Consider the following 25471-nt stretch of genomic DNA (forward strand, 5'->3'; position numbering starts at 1 on the left):
TCTCCTAGCCTGCCTGGGAAAGGTCCAAGGCAGTGCTGAGGCCCGATCAGACAAACAAGGCAATCAGTTTTCTGTGTGCTCATCTTTTCTTGATCTTTCTTGTCTGTGTATCCATACTAGAGCTTTTCATTGTTATTAGTCTAATTTGCAAACACCCCAGTGATACCCAGGCACCTTCAGCACCAGATCCAGATAGATAAAACTGATGTTACAGTTTTTAGGAGAGAAAACTGTTCCTGAACATTGGTAATAGTGGAGGTCTCCCAGGCACTTACAGAGCTGCTCTGCATTACCCTGCAGAATGATCTGCTGTCGGCATTTCCAAGCCTCTGGATTTGACTGCACACTTGGAGAAGCACATTCCTGCCAGACTACTCTCTTACCAGCCGTCCACACAAGAGCACCGCTCAATCATAAGCTTAATACAAGAAGAATTAACTCCGCGAATGTTGTCTTTCAGCTGCTTTGCAGCTGTGAGGGAAATAGTCTGCACAAACCCAGGACATGAGTATAATCCATCTTGCAAATGCCAGTGCACTTGCAATTCTGCTCTAGCATGATGACTAATTGAGAAAGCACTAGGCTATCCCAGGAACAAGAGGAGAATATTAGTTCAACACAGTCTGCTTTATGGAGCCCCATCGCGAAGTATTGTTCTTTGTGGGCTTCTAATATTGCTGATACCACAGTTTCTGGCTGTGCCAAAGAGCCTCTGAGTGAAGGCACCAGTGCTGTTCTCAGAAGTGAATGAACATGAAAGCAAAGTAACCAGATGGCTAGCAATGTGCAGAGCGGAAAAGAAAGGAGATCAGCAGACCCCAAAGGCAAACTCCATCATTTATTGGTGGGTAGGACAACCTCTGACTCATCCTGTGATCCAGCAGCTAAGGAGGCTGAGGACACAGCTCCCTCTGGGCAAAAGGTGTGCAAAGTTGGGAGCAAGACTCTCCATTGATTTCTACTTCACCGTTGCCCACAGGCAGCCAAAGCAACAGCCTGTGAAACTTGCACCTTTGTGTGAGTAAACCTTCGTTCATCATAATATGGGAACTTCTGCTTGATTGCCTCTTTGATACCCTCTGTCCTTCAGGAGTCCACTGCAGAAGAAATTGGTGAGGAGTGGATGCTTTGCTCCTTGCTGGGAATTTCACTCTGATCTCATGGTAGCACAGGACAAGAAGAAATCCCTCCATGCCCACCCAGTGGAGTTTCACAGCTCAGACAAAAGCCCAGTCCGTTGATCACACCCTCAGTCCCACTTGATGGGATTGCACAAACTATGTGTCTGACTCAGCACAGGAAGGACATGGACCTGTTGGAGCGGGGCCAGAGGAGGCCACATTGATGCTGGGAGGGCTGGAGCCCCTCTGCTGTGAGGACAGGCTGAGAGAGTTGGGGGAGTTCAGCCTGGAGAAGAAAAGGCTCTGGGAAGATCTTAGAGCCCCTTCCAGTCCCTAAAGGGGCCCCAGGAAAGGTGGGAAGGGACTCTTGATCAGGGAGGGGAGAGATAGGCTGAGGGGTAATGGTTTTAAACCATCCCTGGAGGGGTTCAAGGCCAGGTTGGACGGGGCTTTGAGCAACCTGGTCTGGTGGGAGGTGTCCCTGCCCAGGGCAGGGGGTTGGAACGAGATGATCTTTGAGGTCCCTTCCAACCCAAACCATTCTATGAGTCTATGATTCTTCCTTCTGCCAGTCCCTGCCTACTTTTCGTGAGGTTATCTCATCTCCTTGGTGAGTCTGTGTGGGATGGGACTCTTGGGCTTGATGAGCCCTTTGTAGTGATCTGAAGTTAGCAGATCTCAGGAGCTCGCTTGTAAACTTGCCAACTCAGATTTTGAACTGTCAACTGATGTGTTTCAACCAGTGATCCTGCCAAAGCAGCCTGACCTGCCAGATCAGAGGTGTTACCGGAAAGGATGAGCACTTTCAATGTAGCTACACAAATTTGATTCAAAAATCAGTGCTTATGTCTCCTTTTATGGGGGCTCATACTCACAGATTGGCTTTCCTAAGATTTTTTTGTTTTCCAGAAACATTTTGCTGTTTGCATATATTGCTGCTTTGCACTGCCTTTCAGGACTTCATGGCGAAGCGACCTGAGGTTTCTAGCTAACACCTTCATCAGAGCCTTTCCTGAGAGGTGGTGGAGGCCCAGGGATATCTGTACTCCCATTCCTGATTCTGTGTTGCCCTACTAAGAGGCAGGTTTGGAGGAATGACCTGCTTGTTCAGGCCCATGCTCTCCCCATGGTGGTCTCTCCACCCATGCTACTCTGGTCTCCTGTGCTTCGTTCTTCTAGAAATGCAGCACCTGATTCTGGACTCATTTTTCTGATCACAGATTTGGATTTTCTTGGCAGGATCTGAGTGAGTTAAATTCAACAACAGTGAAGAGCCCCACCAACACTGTGGCAGTGCAAAACCTCAAAGCTGGCACCATCTACGTCTTCCAGGTGCGGGCACGTACTGTGGCCGGGTATGGCCGGTACAGTGGCAAGATGTATTTCCAAACCATGACTGAAGGTGAGTAGTCTTCAGCTGCCTCCCTGTAAGGGTGACCCAGGGTCTAGAGACTTGAACAAGGTGGAAATGCAGTGGTGGCAGTGCTCCCCTTACTGTTAGTCTCTTCAAGGGTGCATTGACAAGTCACATGCATTTATTCATCCTGGCAAGCCCTGGAGAGAAGCATTGACACTTGGTGGTCCATGCAAGATAATCCAGGTCAATTTCTGCCAGGCTTACCTGGTATGGGCACATGTCCGGATTTAGAAGAAACCAAATTTATGATTTTCATGTTGATGACAAATGCAGACCTGGGTCTCTGTTTTCTAAATTTGTGCTATTAAATGAAACAAGCCAAGCGAGTTTTCTGGCCTTGAGGCCAAGCAGCAAGGCACAGCATGCATCCATGGCTCTAAACTTTCCCACCCAAGAGGGATAGCTACATCCAGCCTTCCTACTGGGGCACATCCCATGTCATAGCCAACATGAGCCATGCCTGGGACAGCACTAGCTGTCCTGGACCTAAACCATGCCAGGAGGCCCATTAGCCATAGCCATGCAAACGTGGGCAGTGCTCAGGGCCATGGTGTGACCTTGATGAACTGGTTAGGGTGGAACCATCCTGTGCATCAGTAACCCGTTCCCTCTTTCTTGCCTGCCAGCTGAGTACCAGACCAGCATCCAGGAGAAGCTGCCACTCGTCATTGGCTCCTCCGCGGCAGGGCTGGTGTTCCTCATCGCTGTAGTCGTCATTGGGATTGTGTGCAACAGGTAGGTCAGTCGGAGTGCACGAGCCGGGCCTGGGGCTGTGCAAAGGGATGGCGACTGGAGACGGAGTGTGGCAGGGGCAGGAGAGGGGAGGATGTGATGGGAAGATGAAGGGGGAAAGTGATACCCCTGCAGTGCATCTCTCAGCCCTGGCGGACCCGTGCTGGTGCTCAGGACTTCCTTTCTTTCCAGAAGACGGGGCTTTGAGCGTGCTGACTCCGAATACACTGACAAGCTGCAGCACTATACCAGTGGCCACAGTACGTACCGCGGCCCCCCGCCAGGCCTGGGGGTCCGCTCTCTCTTCGGTTTGTGTTCCTGTTCATCATTCCTTGCGGCGTGCGGGGAGGGCTTAGGCCACCTAGCTGAGCAGGCGTGTGCATGCGTAGACAGGAGGACCTCTGTGCTGTCTAGATCCCCCACCATTTCCCATGATCTAGATCCTTCATAGAGTCCGTGCTCTCCAGACCTGTGTGCTATCAGGTGCCAACCATGCGGTGAGCTCCTGTGCATGCTCTACCAACCCCTGGGACATCCAACACACACACCTCCACCTGCCCCTGGAGCCTTACCCTTCTCTGCGGGGCAGCCCCTGCCACTGCACCTTGTCTTGCTACCCTGGTTCCTGAGCGTTGCCCAGCTTGTGGGCAGCAGTGAGACCCTTTTCCCAACTTTCCCACGTCCTGCAGAATATTGTCCTTCTGCAGGAACCCACATACCTCGTGGTGCCTTTTCTGGAGCCCACCCCAGTTCTCCCAGCATCCTAGGAGATATATCTCATATCTGTATATGTAGGTGTATAACACAATGCATAACATGCCCTCTCTTGCAGCCTCCCTCTTCCAACATCCTTGTCTACTGCAAGGCACTCCCTCACATCCTCACATTCCTGCTCAGGACCTCCCTGCGCACCCTGCCTCGCCCCAGTGCATCCTCCTTCCCCCTCACTAACCCCTGGCCACATGCCCTCTCCAACCCCCTTCTCCCCCGTCACTAGAGACCTGTTGCTATAATCATGCTTTGTTTTCATCTCAGTTGTTATTTACCTCGTGTTATACTTGCAGCTTTAGGATTTCCATCCTTTTCATGCCTTGCTCCTGTACTGACCTAGTCCTTGTTCAGGAAATGGAAAGCATCAGCGTTGTTTCAGCACACGACTCACTTTTGCTTCTGCATTTACCTGGGAAACATTTCCCAAAAGGCAGGGCACTGAGCTGCGGCGCTGCCAGAGCAGCAGGGCGCTGGCTGCATCGCTAGAACTTCTCAGCAAAAATCACACTTTAACAAAGATTATGTAAATGCAGCTCTCGGCTGTGTGTCAGTCTGTGCTGCGTGTGTAAACATATATTCACACCTTCTCCTGGGGTCTGGTGCCATGACAGCTCCAGGCTGGGGTGGCATTAATAACTGTGCCTTCACAACTGTTGGAATGGGCTGGATGCCACCGGATGGAGATGAACTGATGACGGCCCTAGGGTGCCTTTTAGCTACATTGTCACTCAAGACACCAGTCCAAGGCACAGTCCCTGCTTGGCTCCCCAGCAGTGATTGCTGTGGAAAGGCTACAGCTTATGGTCAGCAAATTGCCCAGGCGCAGAGAGCCCATAAGCATTGCAGCAACTCCCCTGAATCCTATCAGCATCCTACAGGTGGATCTGGGAGTTGTGCATCTGGTTCTGTGTTGGGCTCCTTATTTAGTGAGCTCCAAATACCCCCCATTTTGGAGCAAGCCAGAGGCCAGCAGAAAGGGGAGCATGGAAAGGGGAGAACTGCAGGACTGCAGGTAAAAGCTGTCTTATTGTGTAGATAGCATGTGATGTGGCATCAGCAGTCCAGCCTCACGGGGGTTCCATGGCCATTGCCTTTCACATAAGCAATCACTGTGTCTTCTGGTCTGCCCAGCAGGAAGAGCTTGGCTTTTGCAATTTCCTCAGTGTCCCCTACAGCTTGTCTTGGCTGTGTTGGGGCTACCAAGAGGGAACCCAGCCTCTCACAAGGTTACCTGTCAGGAGACCAGAGGGCAGACTGGACTGTCCTTCCTGCTTGCACTGTCCCTTGAAGGGTCACAGATGTCCTGGTGGTGGAGTCAGTCTGGCTTGGTGGCTGTGTCGTTAGTACCAAGCACCAGCTGCCTCATAGATCTCCATGTAGACAACCAAGAGCAGCATGTGCCTCAGTTTACATCCCAAGGCAGACCGTCACCGTCTCCTGTCTTGAGTGCTGAGCCCAGGTCTGCTCCACTTTCCCATGCTTCTGTTGGGATGGTGTGCTGAGGCGGAAGCACCGTTCAGAGGAGGCCAGTGGGGCAGAGCTGCAGTCTCTGCAAATGATCCTCTGGCAGTGTTGCAGCATGATAGACATGGTGTGACACTGATGTGTCTATGCACCACTTCCCAAGAGCAAATGCTTCTCCTGCTTTTCCTCTGGATCTGCTGAAGCTGAATCCTGCTGCAGAAGATGTGTGTGGTCACAGATTGCAGTCCTAGCTAACGATGCAGTCCTCCACTGCCCCAGCAATGACCTATGGACCAATATTCATTATAATCCAGCTTTAATAGTCCAGTACAAACAATGCTCTGCATGTTCTTTCTCAAACTGCTTTGCTGTGTCTGTTTCATGCCCTCGGTTATGCAACTTGCTGAGATCAAAAAGACCCTCACACAAATTGGTTTCTCTTTTCCTTGATGCCAGCCATCAGTTGTTCCATTTGCATCTCTCTGTCTGACTCTTTCCCTCACCTTTATGCAGTGACTCCAGGGATGAAGATTTATATTGATCCGTTCACCTACGAAGATCCCAATGAAGCTGTCAGGGAATTTGCTAAAGAAATTGATATCTCTTGTGTCAAAATCGAGCAGGTGATCGGGGCAGGTAGGTGAACTGTGAATGTCTGGCTGGCCCTCAGCAGGACAGTCTCCTTTGTGGTTTCAGGCTTTGGTGAGGGTTTAGCCTTAGGTGTACTGGGAAGACTAGCATCAGGAAGGTCTTACACTTAGCCCCAGCCTGGACTAGCAGGAGCAAGGTGGTCCAATGCTGTAGGAGCAAGTACATCCAGTGCTGGAGACAAGGAATTCCCATATATAGTGTCCAGTGCTCCTCACCAGTGATCTGTCTACCTGAAAGGAGGTCTTTGTTGTGGAGTGAGGGAAGAAGTACAGAGCAGATAGATGATGGGTGGTCAGCTCAGGGGTGGGCAGGGTGGGCATGGTTGGAGCTCATGGGAGCAGGGTCCCTCGGGGAGAAAGACAGAGGTCTGGGAGGCTGACCTGTTTTCCTCTGTTCACAGGGGAGTTTGGTGAGGTGTGCAGCGGGCATCTCAAGCTTCCTGGCAAAAGAGAGATCTTTGTGGCCATCAAGACTCTGAAGTCTGGTTACACAGAGAAGCAGAGACGGGACTTCTTGAGTGAAGCCAGCATCATGGGGCAGTTTGATCACCCCAATGTCATCCACCTGGAGGGGGTGGTGACCAAGAGTTCACCAGTCATGATCATTACTGAGTTCATGGAGAATGGCTCACTAGACTCCTTCTTGCGGGTATGAGATTCCAGGAGCATGCAGCCCAAGTCATTGTGTTGGGCCAGAGGGGGACTGGAGGGGAAGGTTCCCTTCCCCATGTCAGTATAACAGTGCCCTTCACCACCGAGTATCCCCTGCCACCGGGTTAGCTGCTGCACAGTCCAAAGCTCTGTGTCCCAGGAACAGAGGTGCAGGTGGCACCAAAGCTGTCATCTGTTACGTGTGCCCACAAATGCATTTATAAACTCTGCCTCTGTGGAGATGGATATCACAGTGGGACTTCACCTCCAGCTGCTGTCTAAAACTGTCCAGCTCTGTCTAATACTTGCTTACTCGTGACATAGTTGTGTTTTCACATGCAGTGTAGAAAGAGGCTACTGACTGTTTGCTGGACCATGGTGGACTATGAATTTGCTCCTCTCATTTGGATTCTTTCCCTCTCTTCCCCTAAGCAAAACGACGGGCAGTTCACAGTGATCCAGCTGGTGGGCATGTTGCGCGGCATCGCAGCAGGCATGAAGTACCTGGCTGATATGAACTACGTGCACCGGGACCTGGCTGCCCGCAACATCCTGGTGAACAGCAACCTGGTCTGCAAAGTGTCTGACTTTGGCCTCTCCCGTTTTCTGGAGGACGACACCTCTGATCCCACCTACACCAGTGCACTGGTAAAGCTGCTCTTCCAGAGGGGCTGGGATGGGTGGTGAAGAGTGAGAGAGTGAGGAAAGATCCTCCCTTGATGTGGGGAATGCTTTTTCAAGATGCCAACAAGGGCAGATGGGAAAGATCAATGAAATGAACCAAGAAAGATTTTCTCTTGCAAGGTCCTGTCCAGTGGCCCAGTGGCAGTTGATGGGCCCTAGAGTCATTACTGTGGATAGCTGAGCCTCTTCCAAACATGTCTGCAAACATGTATGTGTCCTTGTTAAAGCCCTTACTTGGGATGATGTGTTATACCAGTCCAGCATGGACCAGCTGGGGCTCCTTGGTGATGCTGGCCCAACAGATTTGTTGCCGGAACAGCAAGTCTGGGGACTTTTTACCATCACTGTCCAATTGTGTTGCCCTTCATCCTGGGTTGGGTGACACAGGACTAACTTCTCTTCTAATGCTTGGGAAAATTGCACTTTTAGAAAACTCTAGTATCTGAATTCATGATAATATTTACTTCATAGCCAGCCAGGCTTGGTGTTTTCGAGCCTTCCCAGGTGCAGCAATGAGGAGAAGCGAGACCCAGGCACTTGACCCAAGCTGCCAACAGGATTATTTTGTACCATGAACATCACATTCAATATAAATTGGAAGTTGGCTGTGTAGTTTCTCTCTCCCGTGATGGTGGTGGGTCCAGAGAACTTCTTGCCCTGGTTCCAGAACCCTGAGCCCTTCCCTTCCTCCCGAAGCTGCAGCTCTTGCAGTGTCCCACACTGGCTGTCCCTGCAGGGAGTGCACGTTGCCGGAACAGCAAGTCTGGGGACTTTTTACCATCACTGTCCAATTGTGTTGCCCTTCATCCTGGGTTGGGTGACACAGGACTAACTTCTCTTCTAATGCTTGGGAAAATTGCACTTTTAGAAAACTCTAGTATCTGAATTCATGATAATATTTACTTCATAGCCAGCCAGGCTTGGTGTTTTCGAGCCTTCCCAGGTGCAGCAATGAGGAGAAGCGAGACCCAGGCACTTGACCCAAGCTGCCAACAGGATTATTTTGTACCATGAACATCACATTCCATATAAATTGGAAGCTGGCTGTGTAGTTTCTCTCTCCCGTGATGGTGGTGGGTCCAGAGAACTTCTTGCCCTGGTTCCAGAACCCTGAGCCCTTCCCTTCCTCCCGAAGCTGCAGCTCTTGCAGTGTCCCACACTGGCTGTCCCTGCAGGGAGTGCACGGCTTCCTGGGATAGAATGGGCTGAGTATAATTCTTGTATATCTTATATTAGTGTAGGGATCAATATGAATTCTTTAGTATTATTGTTAATTACTTGGGCTTATCCTATTAAATCTATTAATATTTCAACCCTCATATTTCCTTGTTTTCCCTGATTCCCCTTTCCGGGTGGGGAGGGGTCATCAGATGATAGAATAATTGTCTAAATGACAATAAATTGTTATGGGTTTTCTCAAACCATAATGCCCTGCTGTCTGGGAGGCCGTGATCCTCTTTCATCTCATGTTGGGATCAGTCCCAGGAATGACAGCTTGAAGTGCGATTGCTGGGTGAAGCCCTGTAGCATTACATATTGATCTTCCAGAGTCTTTCTGAATTAGATGGAGAAACATCCCCAGAAATGGTTTTGTGATCATGTAACAGCTTCCCAGGAATGCCATGGTGTCAGTGACACAAGTGCCAGTGAGGACTCATGGTCTGTCCCAGGCTACAGAACACGCACCAGGACCAAAGGATAATTTGAAGACTTTGTTGTTGTTCAGTAAGATTGCAGCCAGGAGTTCTCATAAATCCCATTGTTTGCAAAGGCTGACAGCACTGCTCTTCAGTGATGCTACAGGATCTATGCCTACGTACAATGCCTATGACAGGACTTCTTGGAAATAAGTGTTGGTAGAGATGGGCCATGATCTGTAGGAAATAATTTCTCCCAGATCTTTTGAAGCTGCCAGTGATGAGATATCTGGCATATCTCTTAGTGACTTGTAACAGTAGTTGAATACCTAACAAACACCTAAAAATGTGCACTTTTATTCTCATCTGAACTTGCATAGCTTCAGCATCAACCATTCCATCTTACGCAGTCATCCTATGGCTTTTAGAAACACTAGCAACATTTATTTTTCACAACATGATCCTTATATCCAATTAATTTTCCCTTCGTTAAGCTAAATACGTTGCACCTTCTGGTGTTTACTGCTGTTTTCTATTCCTTTTATTGTGCCTGTAGCTTTTTTCTCTGTCACCTCTAATTTATTCTTCTTGAACTGTAAGTGCTGTAGCAGGACACATATATCTATAATGATAGCATAAGTGCACCCACTGTAAAAGAGTACCTGAAGTAATAGTATCTTCCTCTTCAAAATGCACCATCCTCAAACATCCCAAGAGGCATGACTGTTTTTATTATAAATATCCTAGAGACTTTGTGCCATGGATGGGCAACAGCCACAAGCTATGGCTTGAGAGATTCATGCTGGACCTTAGTAAAATCTCCTTCTCCAACAGGCAGGTGAAGCTCTGGGTCAGATCACCAAGGAGGTGGGAGGTCTCACTGAAGTGAGTTCCCACAAGGATCCTTCGAATATACCCAGTGTTTAATTTCTATTTAGAGCTTCTCTTTCAGCTGTTTTTTTAAATCCACTGCTTCTCAGGATCTCTGTTAAGAGTATGCCTGATGGAGAGGACATTGTGTTTGGTATGGAAAGCTTGGTCTTCCCATCTCGTGGAAAACAAAATATTTTGTCTGAGGTTTGTGGCTGTGAGAAGATTAAAGAACATTATCTGTTTTTCATTCTAGCATGTATAGTGTCTGAGTCCTATTAAGTCCTAAGAGATGCTTAATAAGACATGGTAGTTATTCATTGACAAAATATATTTCTTAATCTTCTCACGGACAATTTTGCTCATTTTTCATCACAGGGGAGAATTTTCCCTTCAGAAGGTCCCTTGAGTTGTCAATGGCTCAAGTCCAAAGACCCTGGTGGAAAATTGGTAGGCTGCAAGGGCTTACGCAGGCCATTGTGATCCCGGTCGTCCCATTGCTGTGTGTCCCACTCTTGTGCACTTCTGTGCGTAACTCCTGGGAGTGGTGAGTCCTGATTTCTCCGGAGCTGCTGTTGCCCAGCAGGATCAGGGAAGACCCCAGTGCCCACCCAGTCCATCCCATTTCCCAGCAGTGACCAAGCATGCCATTCTAAAGAAGGTGTTCACTCTGTCTCCAGAAACTGGCAGGATCAAGAACTGCTGAATCCTGTATATATCAACAAACAGACTGTCAAGGGAGAACTTGAGCTTGAGAGGATGATATATCACTGACTTCAAAGAGTCTGCAGATGTAGAAGGCTGAAGAGGATGGTGTTCTAATTCCTTTTATTCTGCTCTGCAAATAGCTAGGATTCAAAGGAGATCAGTTTGGATTTTTCTACTTTCATAGCCATTTGTTTTTCTACAAAAAACCCTACTAGCACAGTGGGCATTTTGTCGTGCTGAAGATTGCTAAGGCAATAGGCAGATGGAAGGAGTTGAGCTTGTTTAATAAGATGAAGAGGAGGCTGACGGGACACGTGCAAGGGATCTGCAGTACTTGAAGGGCAGTTACGAAGAAGACAGAGCCAACCTCTTTACAGTGGTAGCAGATGATATATAAAGGGAAATAGACAAAACTGTGGTTTAGGAGGTTCAAGGTGAATAATAGTAAAAGCTTCTTCTCCAAGAGTGTGATGCAGCCCTGGGCCAAGTCCCCAGACAAATGGGGGGAATCATCATCCTTTCAGGTTTCTCAGATTTGACTTGACAAGCCACAGCCACCCTGATCTAGGGTTAGGGATAGTCTTGTGGTTCCTTCCTTCTAGGATTTTAACAACATATTGGAGGCAAATATTATGGACACTTATCTTTTTCAATTACTCTTGCTCTTTCTGTTACCTTTCTCTCTGTTTTTTTTTCCTGCAGGGTGGGAAGATCCCAATACGGTGGACAGCACCTGAGGCAATTCAGTACCGAAAATTCACTTCGGCCAGTGATGTGTGGAGCTATGGAATAGTCATGTGGGAGGTTATGTCGTATGGCGAGCGGCCTTACTGGGATATGACCAATCAAGATGTGAGTTGTTAAGAAACAAGGAGCCCAAACACTGAAATTGGGATCATTGCAAGGCCAAAGCATGGTTACAGCTAGACCTGGCCTGCGGCACGTCCAGCACCTTCTCTGCCATGGGAGATGTGTCCAAGGTCAACACCTTTGAAAGAAGTAACGAGGATAACTTCTGCTTTTGTTCTGGTCCCATTGTGCTGCTGTGGCAGAGGATAGGGATGTACAACACCTGCTGCAGTAGGACAGGGTTAATGTGAGCATCCTCAGTGGGGACAGACAGATGTCCAGGAGGAAAGGGAGCAGGCGGGTTGAAAAGGAAATGCTGCCACTGGTCTGCGAGCTCCTGGAGCAGCAGGCAGGACTTCATCTGCAGGAGACCACAGGCATTTGGTGAAAGTCTGTTGTAGAGTCATAGAATGGTTTGGATTGGAAGGGACCTCATCTAGTCCAATTCCCCTGCCATGGTCAAGGTCAGGGACATTTTCCACTAAATGATCATTAAATCTCCCATGGCCAGCTTGGACTGTGATGTGTAAGAAGCCAAGCAACTTGTATGCAGCTAGAAGCCAAAACCTTGAGGTATTTCAGAACATGTTTAATTTTAAATACTTTATGACTCTTCTCTAATTCAGGTGGAACTGTTATGTCCACTCCTTGCTCCCTGGGAACCAGGCAGTTTCCGTGAGCCCTTGCCTCCTTGCAAGGATGACCTGTGGCTGCCAGTCCACACCTTCACCCTAACAATGCCATTCTTCCTGGTTATCTTGACCTGATACCTGGGTGGTCAAGGCCCATCTGTCCAGTGGCAGTGAGTACCATGCAGAGTGCTACACCTGCATGTGTAAGTCCAGAAGACCCATTTGCTGTGGGGAGCACCCAGCTCTCTTCCAACATTGGCTCGCTGAAAAGCTGCCCCTCTTCATGTGGTCTTTGCCTCATGAACCCTCAGGATTTAGCACCAAGGTCCTGAGTAGACACTTGGTGTGCAGAAAGCTTGTCCTCCCACTCTGCTACAAGCCTGGGTCTTTCGAATCTGCATGTTACAGCACCTGCCTGGCTTCCAACTTGTTTTTGAGCTGCCTCTGGGCAGTCCATTGGAAGCCTTCATACTGCCACATCCATCTAATAAGGGGAGAGTGAGAGCCAAGCTCCCACCTGACTCCTGCAACTCCTCTCGCCCTGATGGCAAATCAGACCCTTTTCAAGTCAATATAACTTCATCTGTGCCATGTCAGGTTGGTCTAGAGTGGGACAATTTCCTCCCTAGCTCCTTGTGTCCCCAACACCTAGAGTGGATACATCATATCTTAGCACCTTTGGATGCTCATGGCCTTGCCTCAGCTCCTGGCATACCAGAAGTTTTTGCATTAATTATTGGAACCAAAGGGGAAGGAGTTAGAGACATGCCCACCTCAGAAAGGACTATTCCCTTCCCATTAAGGCTTCATTATCACCTGCAGTTTCAAGCATTTCCCACAGCCAGATGTCACTGCCCTTCTCCCTGCCTCGGCATCCCTCTGTATGCATAACCCTCTGCTGTCTCCATCTCTTCTCCTCCTCCCCTGGACCTCTTCCCTCAATGGTTTCTCCTGCTGCAATGCCTGTGTTGTAGCAGCCCCAATTCAGCTGGCGGGGATGGCAGAGCCTGTGCCCGTCTCCCTCCTGCTTGCTGCATGGCGCCTGTCCCCAGCCTCTTCATCCTCTTTTTCTGCCACAGGACATTGTGCCCCAGAAACTGTCACCACTTAATTGCTGCTGGTCTTCCTTTTGAATGAGCTTGTGGTGGATCCTCGGGGGGGGTTGGCCTCCTGACCCTGGGGTTTGAGCACCCGGGAGGCCAGGAGCAGAGCGGAGATGGAGAGAGCAGCCTCTGCCCCCTCACTGGATGCATCTGCTGGCAGCAAGGCTGGCGGCTTGTTGGGAAATTGTTTGGTCCATGCCAGAGATGAGCCCTCGATGCTTACGTGATGACCCTCCCCAGCTCTGCTACCCTCCCGTGCTTCCCTTCCCCTCTGTCGGACAGATCTGCCATCCAGAGAGCTGGGAGAGGGTATAGCTTGCACCTCTTGGGAAGAACCCCTGAATGGGAGCCCAGAGCTACACAAAGCACACCAACAATGCCTCAGGTCAGACCTTTACAGGCCCAGTGGGGCACAGTTATGCCCACCCAGGGGGGAAGAGGGGAGGGAGGACTCTTCCTATCTGGCACATTTTGGCAGCAGTCCCCATCTGTCTTGGGTCAGCCCGCCCAGCACCTTGGCCACACACATCAGTGTCTGGAGCACTCTCCTAGGCCATTCTCTGCCTGACGATACAGTCCCTCCTAAACCCTTCCAATTGCCCCACTTCACACTCTGATCTGCCACTCACACTCTCTTGGAGCAGCAGCCTCCTGCTACCACAGGACCTCCAGTGTCACCTCTCGGCCAACTCTTCCCTGCTGCTCTCACAATCCCAACTGCAGTATCCTTGATTTTCTTCTATGCAGTCTTCCTGCCCAACAGTGTAATCATCATGCTGCTATATGGGTATGACCAGTCCTTCTCCAGAGGGTGGTACAGCCCTGGGATAGCCCACCAGACAGATTTCTGTCCTTGGAATTATCCAAGTCATGGCTAGATAAAACCATGGCAGCCTTGATCACATGGTGAGAGTAACAAGAGACATCAAGGTCCTTCCTCTGGATCCCTGAAGGAGATTCTGTCTATCTCCCTCCCATTCTTTACCATCACTGTAAAGAGATGGTTATTTCAAAATGCTGCCCCTGATTTCAGTTACTGCAGTATCCTCAGTTCGGCTTTTTATCCTCACTTCTGGTTTTTGTTGCCATGCACAAGCCTGTTTCTAGTGTCCATGGCTCCTTCTGTTTGCCTTTTGTTGCCCATGCTGTGTGTATGACCATAGGATGCATAAGGCCAAGAAGATAGGAGAAGCCTGCCTGTCACATGCCTCTGACAGAGGAACACATGCCCCTGGAAGAAGCTGTGCAGCATCCTCCTCCTTGATTACCCAGGAGAAAGCGGAAGGCTACAGGTGCAGAGTGTCAGGCAGATGGGTTTCCCCTGAAGAAGATCCTTCAGCCCTTGTGCATGTGCTGTTCCCACTGAACATTGCAAGATCATGCATTTTCCCAGGTCGTGTGGTGCAGTAAGGAGAGACCAAACCGGCAGCAGCCAAAGTCTTCTTGCATTGGCCCTCAGAGGTGCAGTCTGGCTTAGGCAAGGCATGCTGCAAACCTTTTGTGCATGCTGTAGCAAAGTTCTCCTGTGCCTGGCCAAGGTCTTGGTCCTCCCCACTATGTGCTTCAGTGTGCATGACTGTGTAGAGATGCAGCTCTTTGCTGCTGGCTCTGTACACCCAGCCCTGTCCTGTGGCATGACATTGGTGCCTGGAAGGGCTAGGTTGTTGGCAGGAGTAGAAAGCACTACTGAAGGAAAGAAAACACAGGGAAAGCTTCCCCTGTGTGTAGCTCATGAGCTGAACTTTCACTGAATGGGGATGTTCTCCTCGTAGTGAACTGTTGCATTGTACTATGCGCCTATCTGAAAACGTGAACCCTTCTCTCTGACTCACATTTCCTATGTCTGGAGCTGTGGGCTCATGCATCCTTGTCAAGGCAGTGGGGATGCTCTCTTTTGCCAGATTAGGAGATATGCGTGGCTCATCAAAAATAGTCAGCAAGGCTGCGTGTGGGCTGAGCGAGGCTGGCATCCCCTTACAGGACAATGTGACATGCAGAAGGCTGGGAGTTAGGGAGAAGTGCCCGGAGTCGCCACTGCAAAGTGGCCGAGGTGAAAGGCAGCAGTAAGTGTAGGTGGAGAAGCCCCACTGCAGTATGGTTGACCCAGTCACCTTCAGGATCCAAGAAAATGAACATTATAAATTAAATAGGTTTTATTGCCACTGTATTGATCTCTTTTTCCCCTCTTGCAGGTGATAAATGCTATTGAGCAGGACTATCGGTTGCCACCCCCTATGGATTGTCCAAATGCCTTGCACCAGCTAATGCTTGACTGTTGGCAGAAGGATCGAAACCATAGACCCAAATTTGGGCAAATTGTAAACACCTTGGATAAAATGATCCGAAATCCTAACAGCCTGAAAGCCATGGCACCTCTTTCCTCTGGGTATGTATTTCTGTCTTCCTTTTGTCCTTTGGCTTCTATTTGCAGACAGTCCTTTGTGTCTATTTGTCCTTTGTGTCCTGGTGGGCACCATCCTTTCATCTCCCTAGGCTAGCTATTTTAGAGATAGCTTGGCCTGTGTTGTTTGGTCCTTTACACAAAGGGCATTAAAAGATGTCAAGGTTACTCTGGTCCCTCTCCTGTGGGCAGGTTAGATCTGGTGAACACAGACAGCTCATTGAGTGCTCTGCACAGTTAGAGGAACATCTTGGTCTCATGTACCTGTGATTGCTGGATGGGTGTAGTTGCTTATGTGGTACAATCGCATATGCAGTGGAGGCAAATAGAGCCTCATCAGGTGGTATGATGTCCCTCTGGACTGGGTGGGGGTACACCAACTTGTGGGAAGCACTGGCCCCATTACGAGAGTGTACTTGTGCAGCCAGGATTTTAGAGCTGCATCCTGTCATCTCTGATGGCTCCTACCTCTTCTGTATGAATTGATCCAGAAAATCTTCTCTGATACTCTGCACAATCCTTCCCTCAGCTGAACAAGAGTGCTTTTTGGGTGATACTTCTTAATATGGTGTGGTGCAGGCACTGTGATTGATGCTGGTCCCAGTCCCTCCAGCTGATGGAGGGCACAGAAATACAAACACTCATCGCTGTTTGTTCTGTTCCTTCTCCGTTTCTGTGTTTCAGGATGAACCTCCCCCTACTTGACCGCACAATCCCAGATTATACCAGCTTCAACACTGTGGATGAATGGCTGGATGCCATCAAGATGAGCCAGTACAAGGAGAGCTTTGCCAGTGCTGGCTTTACCACCTTTGACGTAGTATCTCAGATGACAGTAGAGTAAGTGCCCAGGCTTCTAGTCCCAAAGGACAAGGAAAAGTCTCAATAGTTTAACAGCAATTGGTTGTTATTGAATTAGTTTTCATTTTCACATTATGTAGTTTTACTTTTATAGAACTTGTTGCTTTGTGGACCTGGTTTTAGTCTATTCAGTTTCTGCAGAAATACTCTCTTCTGCAGGCTCTATCTTGTCTCCATTCTTGGATGAGTTTAAGAGTTGTTTAGATGTGGTGTTGGGGGATATGGTGTAGGGGAGAACTTTGTAGAGTAGGGTAGATGGTTGGACTCAATGATCCCAAGGGTCTTTTTCAACCTGAATGATTCTATGATTCTAAAATTCCAGACTGCGTGTCTGTCACTCCCAGGCTCCCCACTGTGGAAATGAAAACCCCCCACAAAGGTCTCCAAAACCCCAACATGGAACACATGGAGATTTCAGGCCAGCATCAAACAATTCTCCAGCCACTCGAGAGCACTTTTAGAATCCGCAGCCCTCTTGGATATATGGCTTATTGACGATGGAGACAAGCATGCTGCAAACAAAGTTCTGCCTAAGAAAGGCCTCTGAAAGCCCAGATGGTTTCAAGTTTGTTCTGAATTGTCCTGCATCCACTAAAAACATCACTCAGTGGCAAAATCTTAGCAAGTTCCTCAGAGAAAGCAGGCAGCTGAAATCCATTTGTGGTGGGTTTTGAAATCCTTTGGGGCTAGCTGGGGCTTTGATGCTTCTGGTGATCGATTTGTGGTTGGTTGCAGTTAGCTTTAGAAACCCTGCCTAAGAAAGCGCCTTGCATTAAAGCCATCTGCAAGTGCTACAATGTCTCTGTGCCTGGTAACCAGGAAGATTTTTTTGGATTTGATGCCTAATTCCACACTGTAAATCTACCAATGAATCAGAATCCGTTCATGCAAAGAGCCCAAATGACCTTTTCTGGCTTTTTGTTCTTATTTGCTGCCAGGAAATTTGCACATGGCAATTCTGACTAGTTTAGTACATCTGTGGTACTGGTGCAACCACATGACCCGGGGGGCAATTTTGGCACACTATAGGCTGTGTTCATATGACAGAAAGAGGATCCATAAAATCTGAAGGATAGGGAAGAAGAACTCTAACTAAACTGGGACATCACACCCGCACCACAACCCAACCCTTCCTAGGTTGAGCTGTTTGCAATACATGCAACAGCAAACAGTTTTGCAGGCAGTCCAGCTAATGAAGTCTGTTTTTTCGCAAATGCGCTCAGTGTTCCTTAAATGCCACTTCTCCCAGTTTCCTACCACAATATCTTCTAAATCCTCTCCGAGTGTCTTCATCACAATCTGCTGGAATTGTGATATCTGCTGGAAATATAACACAGCAGAGAGGCAACAGTCCAGGAGATTCTTGGAATGCATGGAAGACAACTTCCTAACACAGCTGGTGAGCGAACCGACTAGAGAAGGTGCCCTACTGGACCTGCTGATAGTTAACTCAGAAGGTCTTGTGGGGGGTGTAGACGTTGGAGGTCGCCTTGGACAGAGTGATCATGAAATGATAAAATCCTCAATTCTTGCTGAAGCAAGGTGAGGGGCCAGCAGAACTGCCACCTTGGACTTCCAAAGGGCAGACTTTGGCCTCTTCAGGAGCACGGTTGAAAGTGTCCCTTGGGAGACAGTCCTGAAGGACAAAGGTGCCCAGGAAGGCTGGTCGTACTTCAAGGAGGCACTCCTCAAAGCGCAGGAAAGAGCCATACCCAAGTCCCAAAAAACAAGCAGGAAGGGAAAGAAGACCAGCCTGGCTAAATAAAGAGCTTTGGGTGGAGCTCAAGAACAAAAAGAAGGTTTATGACCTTTGGAAAAGGGACCTGGTAGGCAAGGAGGAATACCATGAAGCAGTGAAGATATGCAGGGGGAAAATTAGAAGGGCCAAGGCTCAAGTTGAGCTCATCTTGGCCACTACAGTTAAGAATAACAAAAAGGGTTTTTTCCAGTATGTAAACAGTAAAAGGAAGATTAGGGAAAATGTGGGCCCACTGATGAATGAGATGGGCACCCTAGTGGTGGAAGACACGGAGAAGGCAGACTTGCTGAATGCCTTTTTTTCTTCAGTCTTCGCTGCTAAGGCTGCCCCTCATGAATCTCTGGCCCTGGAGGCAAGGGGGAGGGTATGGAGAGAGGAAGTTTCTCCTCCAGTTGGCCAAACTGGACATTCATAAGTCCATGGGCCCTGATGGGATGCACCCACGAGTGCTGAGAGAGCTGGCAGATGTTATCACTGGGCCACTCTCTATCATCTGTGAAAAATCATGTAGAATGGGAGAGGTGCCTGAAGACTCGAGGAAGGCCAACATCACTCCAGTCTTCAAAAAGGGCAAGAAGGAGGACCCTGGGAACTACAGACCAGTTAGTCTCACTTCTGTCCCTGGGAAGATAATGAAGAGACTCATTCTAGATGTCATCTCCAAACAAGTTGAAGAGTGGGGGGTTACTGGAAGTGGGAAGTGTTTGACCAATCTGATAGCCTTCTATTATGCTATAACTGGTTGGTTGGATGAAGGAAGGGCAGCAGATGTCGTCTACCTTGACTTCAGCAAGGCTTTTGACACTCTCCCATAACATCCTCATTGGGAAACTAAGGAAGTGTGGGCTGGATGAGGGGACAGTGAGGTGGATTGAGAACTGGCTGTGTGACAGGACCCAAAGGGTAATGGAGCAGGTTCAAGCTGGAGGCCTGTAACCAGTGGTGTCCCCTAGGGGTCAATACTTGGTCCAGTCCTGTTCAACATATTCATCAGTGACCTAGACGAGGGGACAGAGTGTATCCTCAGCAAGTTTGCTGATGATACCAAACTGGGAGGGGTGGCTGACACCCTACAGGGCTGTGATGCCATCCAGTGAGACCTGGACAGGCTGGAGAGCTGGGCAAGGAAGAACCTCATGAGGTTCAACAGGGAAAAGTGTAGGGTCCTGCACCTGGGGAAGAAGAATATCAGGCACCAATACAGGTTAGGCGTGGATCTGCTAGAGACAAGTTCTGAAGAAAGAGATCTAGGGGTCCTGGTAGACAGCAAAATGACTATGAGCAAGCAGTGTGCCCTTGTGGCCAGGAAGGCCAGCAGAATCTTGGGCTGCATAGGGAAGAGCGTGGCCAGCAGGCGGAGGGAGGTCATTCTCCCCCTCCACTTTGCACTGGTGAGGCCACAACTGGAATACTGCATCCAGTTCTGGGCTCCCCAGTTCAAGAGGGACAGGGAACTACTGGAAAGAGTCCAGTGAAGGGCGACGAAGATGATTCAAGGATTGGAGCATGTCCCTTATGAAGAAAGGCTGAGAGAGCTGGGACTCTTTAGTCTGGAGAAGAGAAGGCTGAGGGGAGACCTTATCAATGCCTATAAGTACCTAAAGGGTGGTTTGAAGGAGGAGGGAGCCAGACTCTTTTCACCAGTAGCCAGTGAGAGGACAAGGGGTAACGGGCGTAAGCTGGAACATAGGAGGTTCCACTCAAATATGAGAAAAAACTTCTTCACAGTGAGGGTGCCAGAGCCCTGGAACAGGCTGCCCAGGGAGGGGGTGGAGTCCCCTTCTTTGGAGATTTTCAAGACCACCTGGATGCTCCTGAGTAACATGCTCTAACTCTAGCCAATCCTGCTTTGGCAGGGGAGTTGGACTAGATGATCTCTATGGTCCCTTCCAACTCTAAAAATTCAGTGAAAATTCAGTGAAATCTCAAGGGTATCCTCAGCTCATGTCCCCACCACTTCTGACAAACCTCCCTTCCACATTTCTCCCCTGCTTCATAGTAGAGAGAAGGACACTCCCAAGTCCTTTTTCCTTGGGAAATCATGCTGCAACATTACTTGAAACCACCTTCTAATGTCCCCTGGTATTTGCAGAAGTAGATAATCATGTAAGTGGAGCTGAATTGCAATAAGACACTGTTTTCTTCAAATTTGGATAGCCAGCAAAGTGTAAATGTTTGCTAAAGGCTGCTTCAGTTCACCAAATCCACATGGTTTCAACACTGAACTACTAGAAAGCTTTCTCACTGTTTTGTCTGAAGACTGAGGCATGTGGGCCACCAAAGGATCTATGCCCAGGACAGAAAGCTTAGGAAGCACAGGGTTGTGCAGAGAACAGTCTTATTCTGATTTACAGACACGAGTGAGTACTTTGGGCTTTGTTCCAATCAGAACAAAAGCAAATGTCAAAGTGTCAAACTTGGCCAAGGAGGAAAATTCCCCAGCTCCGTACATCTGGGCTGGGGCAGAGGAAGGAATGGAAAGCCCTTGCAGCAGGAAAAGGAGTCACTGTGAGGGACACCATCCTGGGTGCCAGAGTTGTGTAGTGTGCTAGCAGGTTCCCAGCTGCTTTGCCAAGAGGAGTCTGGGTGGCAGCAAAGCTGTGGCTTGGATGTTCACTCTTGCACTGATCTCAGAGGGCATGGGAAGAAGCATGCTCCAGTGGTGGTCTCCAATGAGTTACCACCACCCAGAATGTGTAAATCTGTGGCATAACCCCACACCCAGCTTTCCTTCTTCATGGTCCTTTTGTTCGACCAAAAAGACCAGGTCTAAAGCAAGCTGTAAAGCAAACATACAGGCTCATGTGCTATTCACGCTAGAGGATTTTCTTCCATCTTTCCTTGGAGCTCCTGTTTACCCTTCTTTGCCTAATGACTTCTACTCCAAAACAGGCAAAGGTTTTTCCACTCTTCCTCTTAAGAGTCTGTTCTTAACACTTCTCTTGCCTAAGGAGAAAAGGCAAATGAAAGTCCTTATAATCAGGTATGAGTTAAATCTCATGAATGCCATTCCCTGATCAGAAGAATTCATGACTGAGGTGCATCCACCAAGAGGGAGATGAGTAGCAAACACAGCTGGAGTGATAAGAGAATAGGACCAATGCAGAGTCACACTCATTCTCTTGGCATCACCTTTTTTTTTTTTTTTCCCAGATGCCTAGTATCTATAAAAAATAGAAGCAGTGCAAAAATTAGATTCCCATGATTTAACAAAGGGAAACTGCCCTCAGGGACAAGGGAGCAGAACAGAGCTCAAAGATCTTTAAGGACACTTTCCACAGAGCTCAAGAGCTCTCAATCCCCAGGTGTAAGAAATGAGGAAAGGAGGGCAAGAGACCACCATGGCTGAGTCAAGACCTGCTGGTCAAACTAAAGGGCAAGAAAGAGTTACACAAGCAGTGGAAGCAGGAACAGGTATCCTGGGAAGAGTATAGGGATGCTGGGTGGTTGTGTAGGGTTGGAGACAAGAAGGTCAAGGTGCAGCTGGAGCTGAACTTGGGCTTCTACAGGTATGTCAGCCAGAAAAGAAAGGGCAAAGAAAGCATACCCTCCCACTGATGAACACAACTGGCAAACTGGTAACAATGGATAAGGAGAAGGCTGAAAGACAACAACTTTTTTGCCTCAGACTTCTCTGGCAACCTCTCTCCCCACACCTCTCAAGTGGGTGGACCGCAAGGCAGGGATTAGGGGAGCAAAGTCTCTCCCATTGTAAGAGAAGATCAGGCCCGCAACCACCTGGGGAAACCTGAACATACAGAAGTCCTGATGAGATGCATCCCAGAGCCCAGAGAGAACTCGCTGATGTAGTTGCAAATAACTCCATGATATTTGAAAAGCCATGGCAGTCAGGTGAAGTCCCCGCTTACTAGAAAAAGGGAAACATTCTTAGAAGGGAAGAAAGAAGGATTCTGGGAACTACCAACCTGTAGCCTCACATCTGTGCCTAGGAAGATCATGGAACAAGTCTTCTTAGAAGCTGCGCTAAGGCACATGGAGGACAGGGAGATGATTTGAGAGAGCCAGCATGGCTTTGTCAAGGGCAAGTCCTGTCTGATCAACCTAGTGGCCTTCTATGGTGGAGTGACAACATTAGTGGACAAGGAAAGAGCTATGGATGATGTCTATCTGGACTTCTGTAAGGCCTTTGAAACAGTCCCCCCTAACATCCTTCTCTCTAAATTGGAGAGATATGGATTTGGTGGGTGGACTGTTCACAGCTGGTCAACAGCTCAATGTCCAGATGGAGATCAGTGCTAAGTGGTGTCCCTCAGAAGGTCTGTATTTGGACCAGTACTGTTCAATATCTTCATCAATGACATAGACAGTGGGATCAAGTGCACCATCAGCAAGTTTGCAGATGACATCAACTAGAGTGGTGTGTTTGACATGCCTGAGGGACAGAAAGGCATCCAGAGGGATCTGGACAGGCTGGAGAAGTAGGCCCATGTGAACCTTAGGAGGTTCAACAAAGCCAAGTGCAGGCATCAATAGAGGCCAGGGATGAAGGGACTGAGTACAGCTGTGCTGAGAAGGACTTGGCGGTACTGGTAGATTAAAGGCTGGACGTGAGCCAACACCGTGCACTGGCAACCGTATCCTAGGCCGCATCCCCCGCAGAATGGCCAACAGTGTGGGGGGGTGGATTCTGCTCCTTTGCTCTGCTCTGGGGAGACCCCACCTGGAGTACTGTGTCCAGCTCTGGATCCCTCAGCACAGGACCTATTGGAGCAGATCCAGAGGAGGGCCACAAAAAATTATCAGAGGGCTGGAGCACATCTCCTATGAGGAAAGGCTGAGAGAGTTGGAGTTGTTCAGCCTGGAGAAGGCTCCAGGGAAATCTTACTGTGCCCTTTCAGTACTTAAAGGGGGCCTACAGGAAAGATGGGGACAAACTTCTTGGCAGGGACTGTAGCAATAGGACAAGGGGCAATGGTTTTAAACTAAAAGAAGGTAGATTTAAACTGTATATTAGGAAGAAATTTTTTGAGGGTGGTAAAACATTGGCCCAAGTTGCCAAGAGAGATCGGAGATAGCCCATCCCTGGAAACATTCAAGGTCAGGCTGGACAGGGCTCTGAGCAACCTGATCTAGTTGAAGATGTCCCTCTTATGGCAGAGGTGTTGAACTAGATGACCTTTAAAGATGCCTTCTAACCCAAACTATTCTATGAGTCTTAGTAGCAAAAGTTTATCACTTCACAGCCTCATCAGATCAAAGCAAAAGTAGCAAGTGCAGCCATCATCTGCACAGGGAAAGTGAGATTCACACTGATGAGGGTTTAGCACATCCTGTTCATGTGTCTCTAGGGATGGAAAAAATGGGTTGCCGTGTCATATAATAAGAGAGAGAATCCAAACATGCAAAGAAAGAAACAAAACGATACAGGAGTAGAAAACCTAAGAATTTAAACTGGCAAATTCACTTACAAGCAGTAAGCAGAGCTTGTGGTATTTGGTTTCACACTCTACATTGAGATGTCCAGTACTCTGGGGTGCTACAGGTAGGTAGCAAATGCAAAGATTGGGAGGATAAGCAAGGAAGAGTCAAAGAGAGAGTAGATGTTTCACCAGGTTTGCATGCATCTGTTGCATTTATGGAATGAATCTATGGAGATGTCAGCGCCCTACACACCACAGTCATACATGGGTTTGTTCTGCTCTGAGAAAACGTCTTCTGATATTTATGCAGTGTTTGTTTCTTTTCCTCCCAAAGGGACATTCTGCGAGTTGGGGTCACTTTAGCAGGACATCAGAAGAAAATTCTGAACAGTATCCAGGTGATGAGAGCACAGATGAACCAAATTCAGTCTGTGGAGGTTTGATAGCTATGTGTCCTCCTACTCCTCTTCCTTGAGGCCCTGCTCCCCTTTGCCCCTGTGTGTCCAAGCTCCAGCTCTTGAGTGTTCTGCATGGACCAGAGACAGGCAGCTGCTCTGAGGATCATGGCAGCAGGAAGAAATGCCCTGTCATCAATAATGAGAAGTTGCCAAGAGCTTCTAGAATTTAACCAATGGAAAAAGGGAACAAAAAAAGACAACTATTTAAAAAAAATCTATGAAATATTTTTAAATAATAGTAAAGCAATTGCATTCTTGAAAAGAGCTCTGAGACCAATGGGAGTCTACAAACAAAGAGAAAAAAAGCAGCTTACTCTATTTCCTCTTGCACAAGGCTGCTGCAGATGGGCCCAGGCACCTCTGGAGCAACGAGACTTTTTCAAGAAGATGAATGCAAAGAAAGGTCACAAGAAGCACTTCTCTTTCTCACGTGGAATGGTGGCTCTGGGAATGTCATGCAGCTAGCAGTCCTTCCTGAAAGCCCCTGTTAGCAAATCAAAGGGGAGAGAGAGCTGAAGCTCTTTGGTGCTGTGGAACCAAGTGCATCTCAGAAATTGGTGGACTTCTTCAAAAGCTGAAGACTTTTTTTTTAAAAAAAAAAACAAAACAAAAACCACACAAATAAACTGAGACTAGAAGAGGCAGTTTCCGACAAATGAGAAGGAATCTGTAACGCTTGGGGGGTGGGGTTGGGGAGAACAAATCCTTTTTACATCTCTTACTTTCTCTTGTCATGGAACAGTTTTGTGAGTGACGGTTTCCTAAGGGTCCGTCCATCCACCCTCCAATGGCATCATTGTCTCATACATATCATATGCACAAGACTTTTAGTGATGTCCTCACTAGATGCCAATGATCTTTTCCCAGAAGACTTCCCAAGTACAGTATGTAGTAGTTTTTGATTACAAATGCTGATGTGTACTTTATTTTTTGGTTGTCATTGTTGGGAGATTTGTCCTTTTACCTTGTTTTGTTAACACCAGTTTGTGAGTTTGGGGTTGGAAATTTTTGGTTGGTTGGGTTTTTTTTTATTTTAATGACAAAAAAATGACATCTCCAAGCATCATATCATTCAAGAACTTTAATCCCTTCTCTGTGGAAGGAAAAATTGCAGCTTATTGACAATATGCCAGGAGAAAAATGTTTTTATATGCACATTTCCTCCCATTTGCTTGTTTGTTATTTTGTAATTTGTCATGGCCCGACAGATGTTTCTAACTGTTGGGTTTCCAGTTGTTGGCCAAGATGAAATGACCACCTGCTCGATTCAGGGTTGCTGGTGGAGGGGGGAGCATCATCACCGAGGGTTTGGGGGGAAAAGG

The 25471-nt window shown here is 48.3% G+C and overlaps 1 protein-coding gene across 4 annotated transcripts in view; it reads left to right on the top strand.

The window, feature by feature from the left end:
• The window catches only part of EPHB2 (EPH receptor B2), a 102134-nt gene extending 76818 nt beyond the window's left edge, over window positions 1–25316 (top strand). Inside the window, exons 6-15 of one of the 4 annotated variants that reach the window (XM_014946938.1) lie at window positions 2361–2523; window positions 3165–3273; window positions 3463–3578; window positions 6019–6141; window positions 6557–6804; window positions 7239–7454; window positions 11408–11557; window positions 15482–15675; window positions 16375–16530; window positions 24026–25316. In XM_014946938.1, the coding sequence (XP_014802424.1) occupies window positions 2361–2523; window positions 3165–3273; window positions 3463–3578; window positions 6019–6141; window positions 6557–6804; window positions 7239–7454; window positions 11408–11557; window positions 15482–15675; window positions 16375–16530; window positions 24026–24134 (1584 nt within the window). In that variant the 3' untranslated portion in view covers window positions 24135–25316. The remainder of the gene's footprint in view (window positions 1–2360; window positions 2524–3164; window positions 3274–3462; window positions 3579–6018; window positions 6142–6556; window positions 6805–7238; window positions 7455–11407; window positions 11558–15481; window positions 15676–16374; window positions 16531–24025) is intronic. The other 3 variants (XM_014946936.1, XM_014946937.1, XM_014946935.1) reach the window with 3 other exon arrangements.
• Window positions 25317–25471: the final 155 nt, after the last annotated feature.

This window comes from Calidris pugnax, unplaced genomic scaffold, assembly GCF_001431845.1.
Source record: "Calidris pugnax isolate Ruff unplaced genomic scaffold, ASM143184v1 scaffold152, whole genome shotgun sequence".
Taxonomy (NCBI): domain Eukaryota; kingdom Metazoa; phylum Chordata; class Aves; order Charadriiformes; family Scolopacidae; genus Calidris; species Calidris pugnax.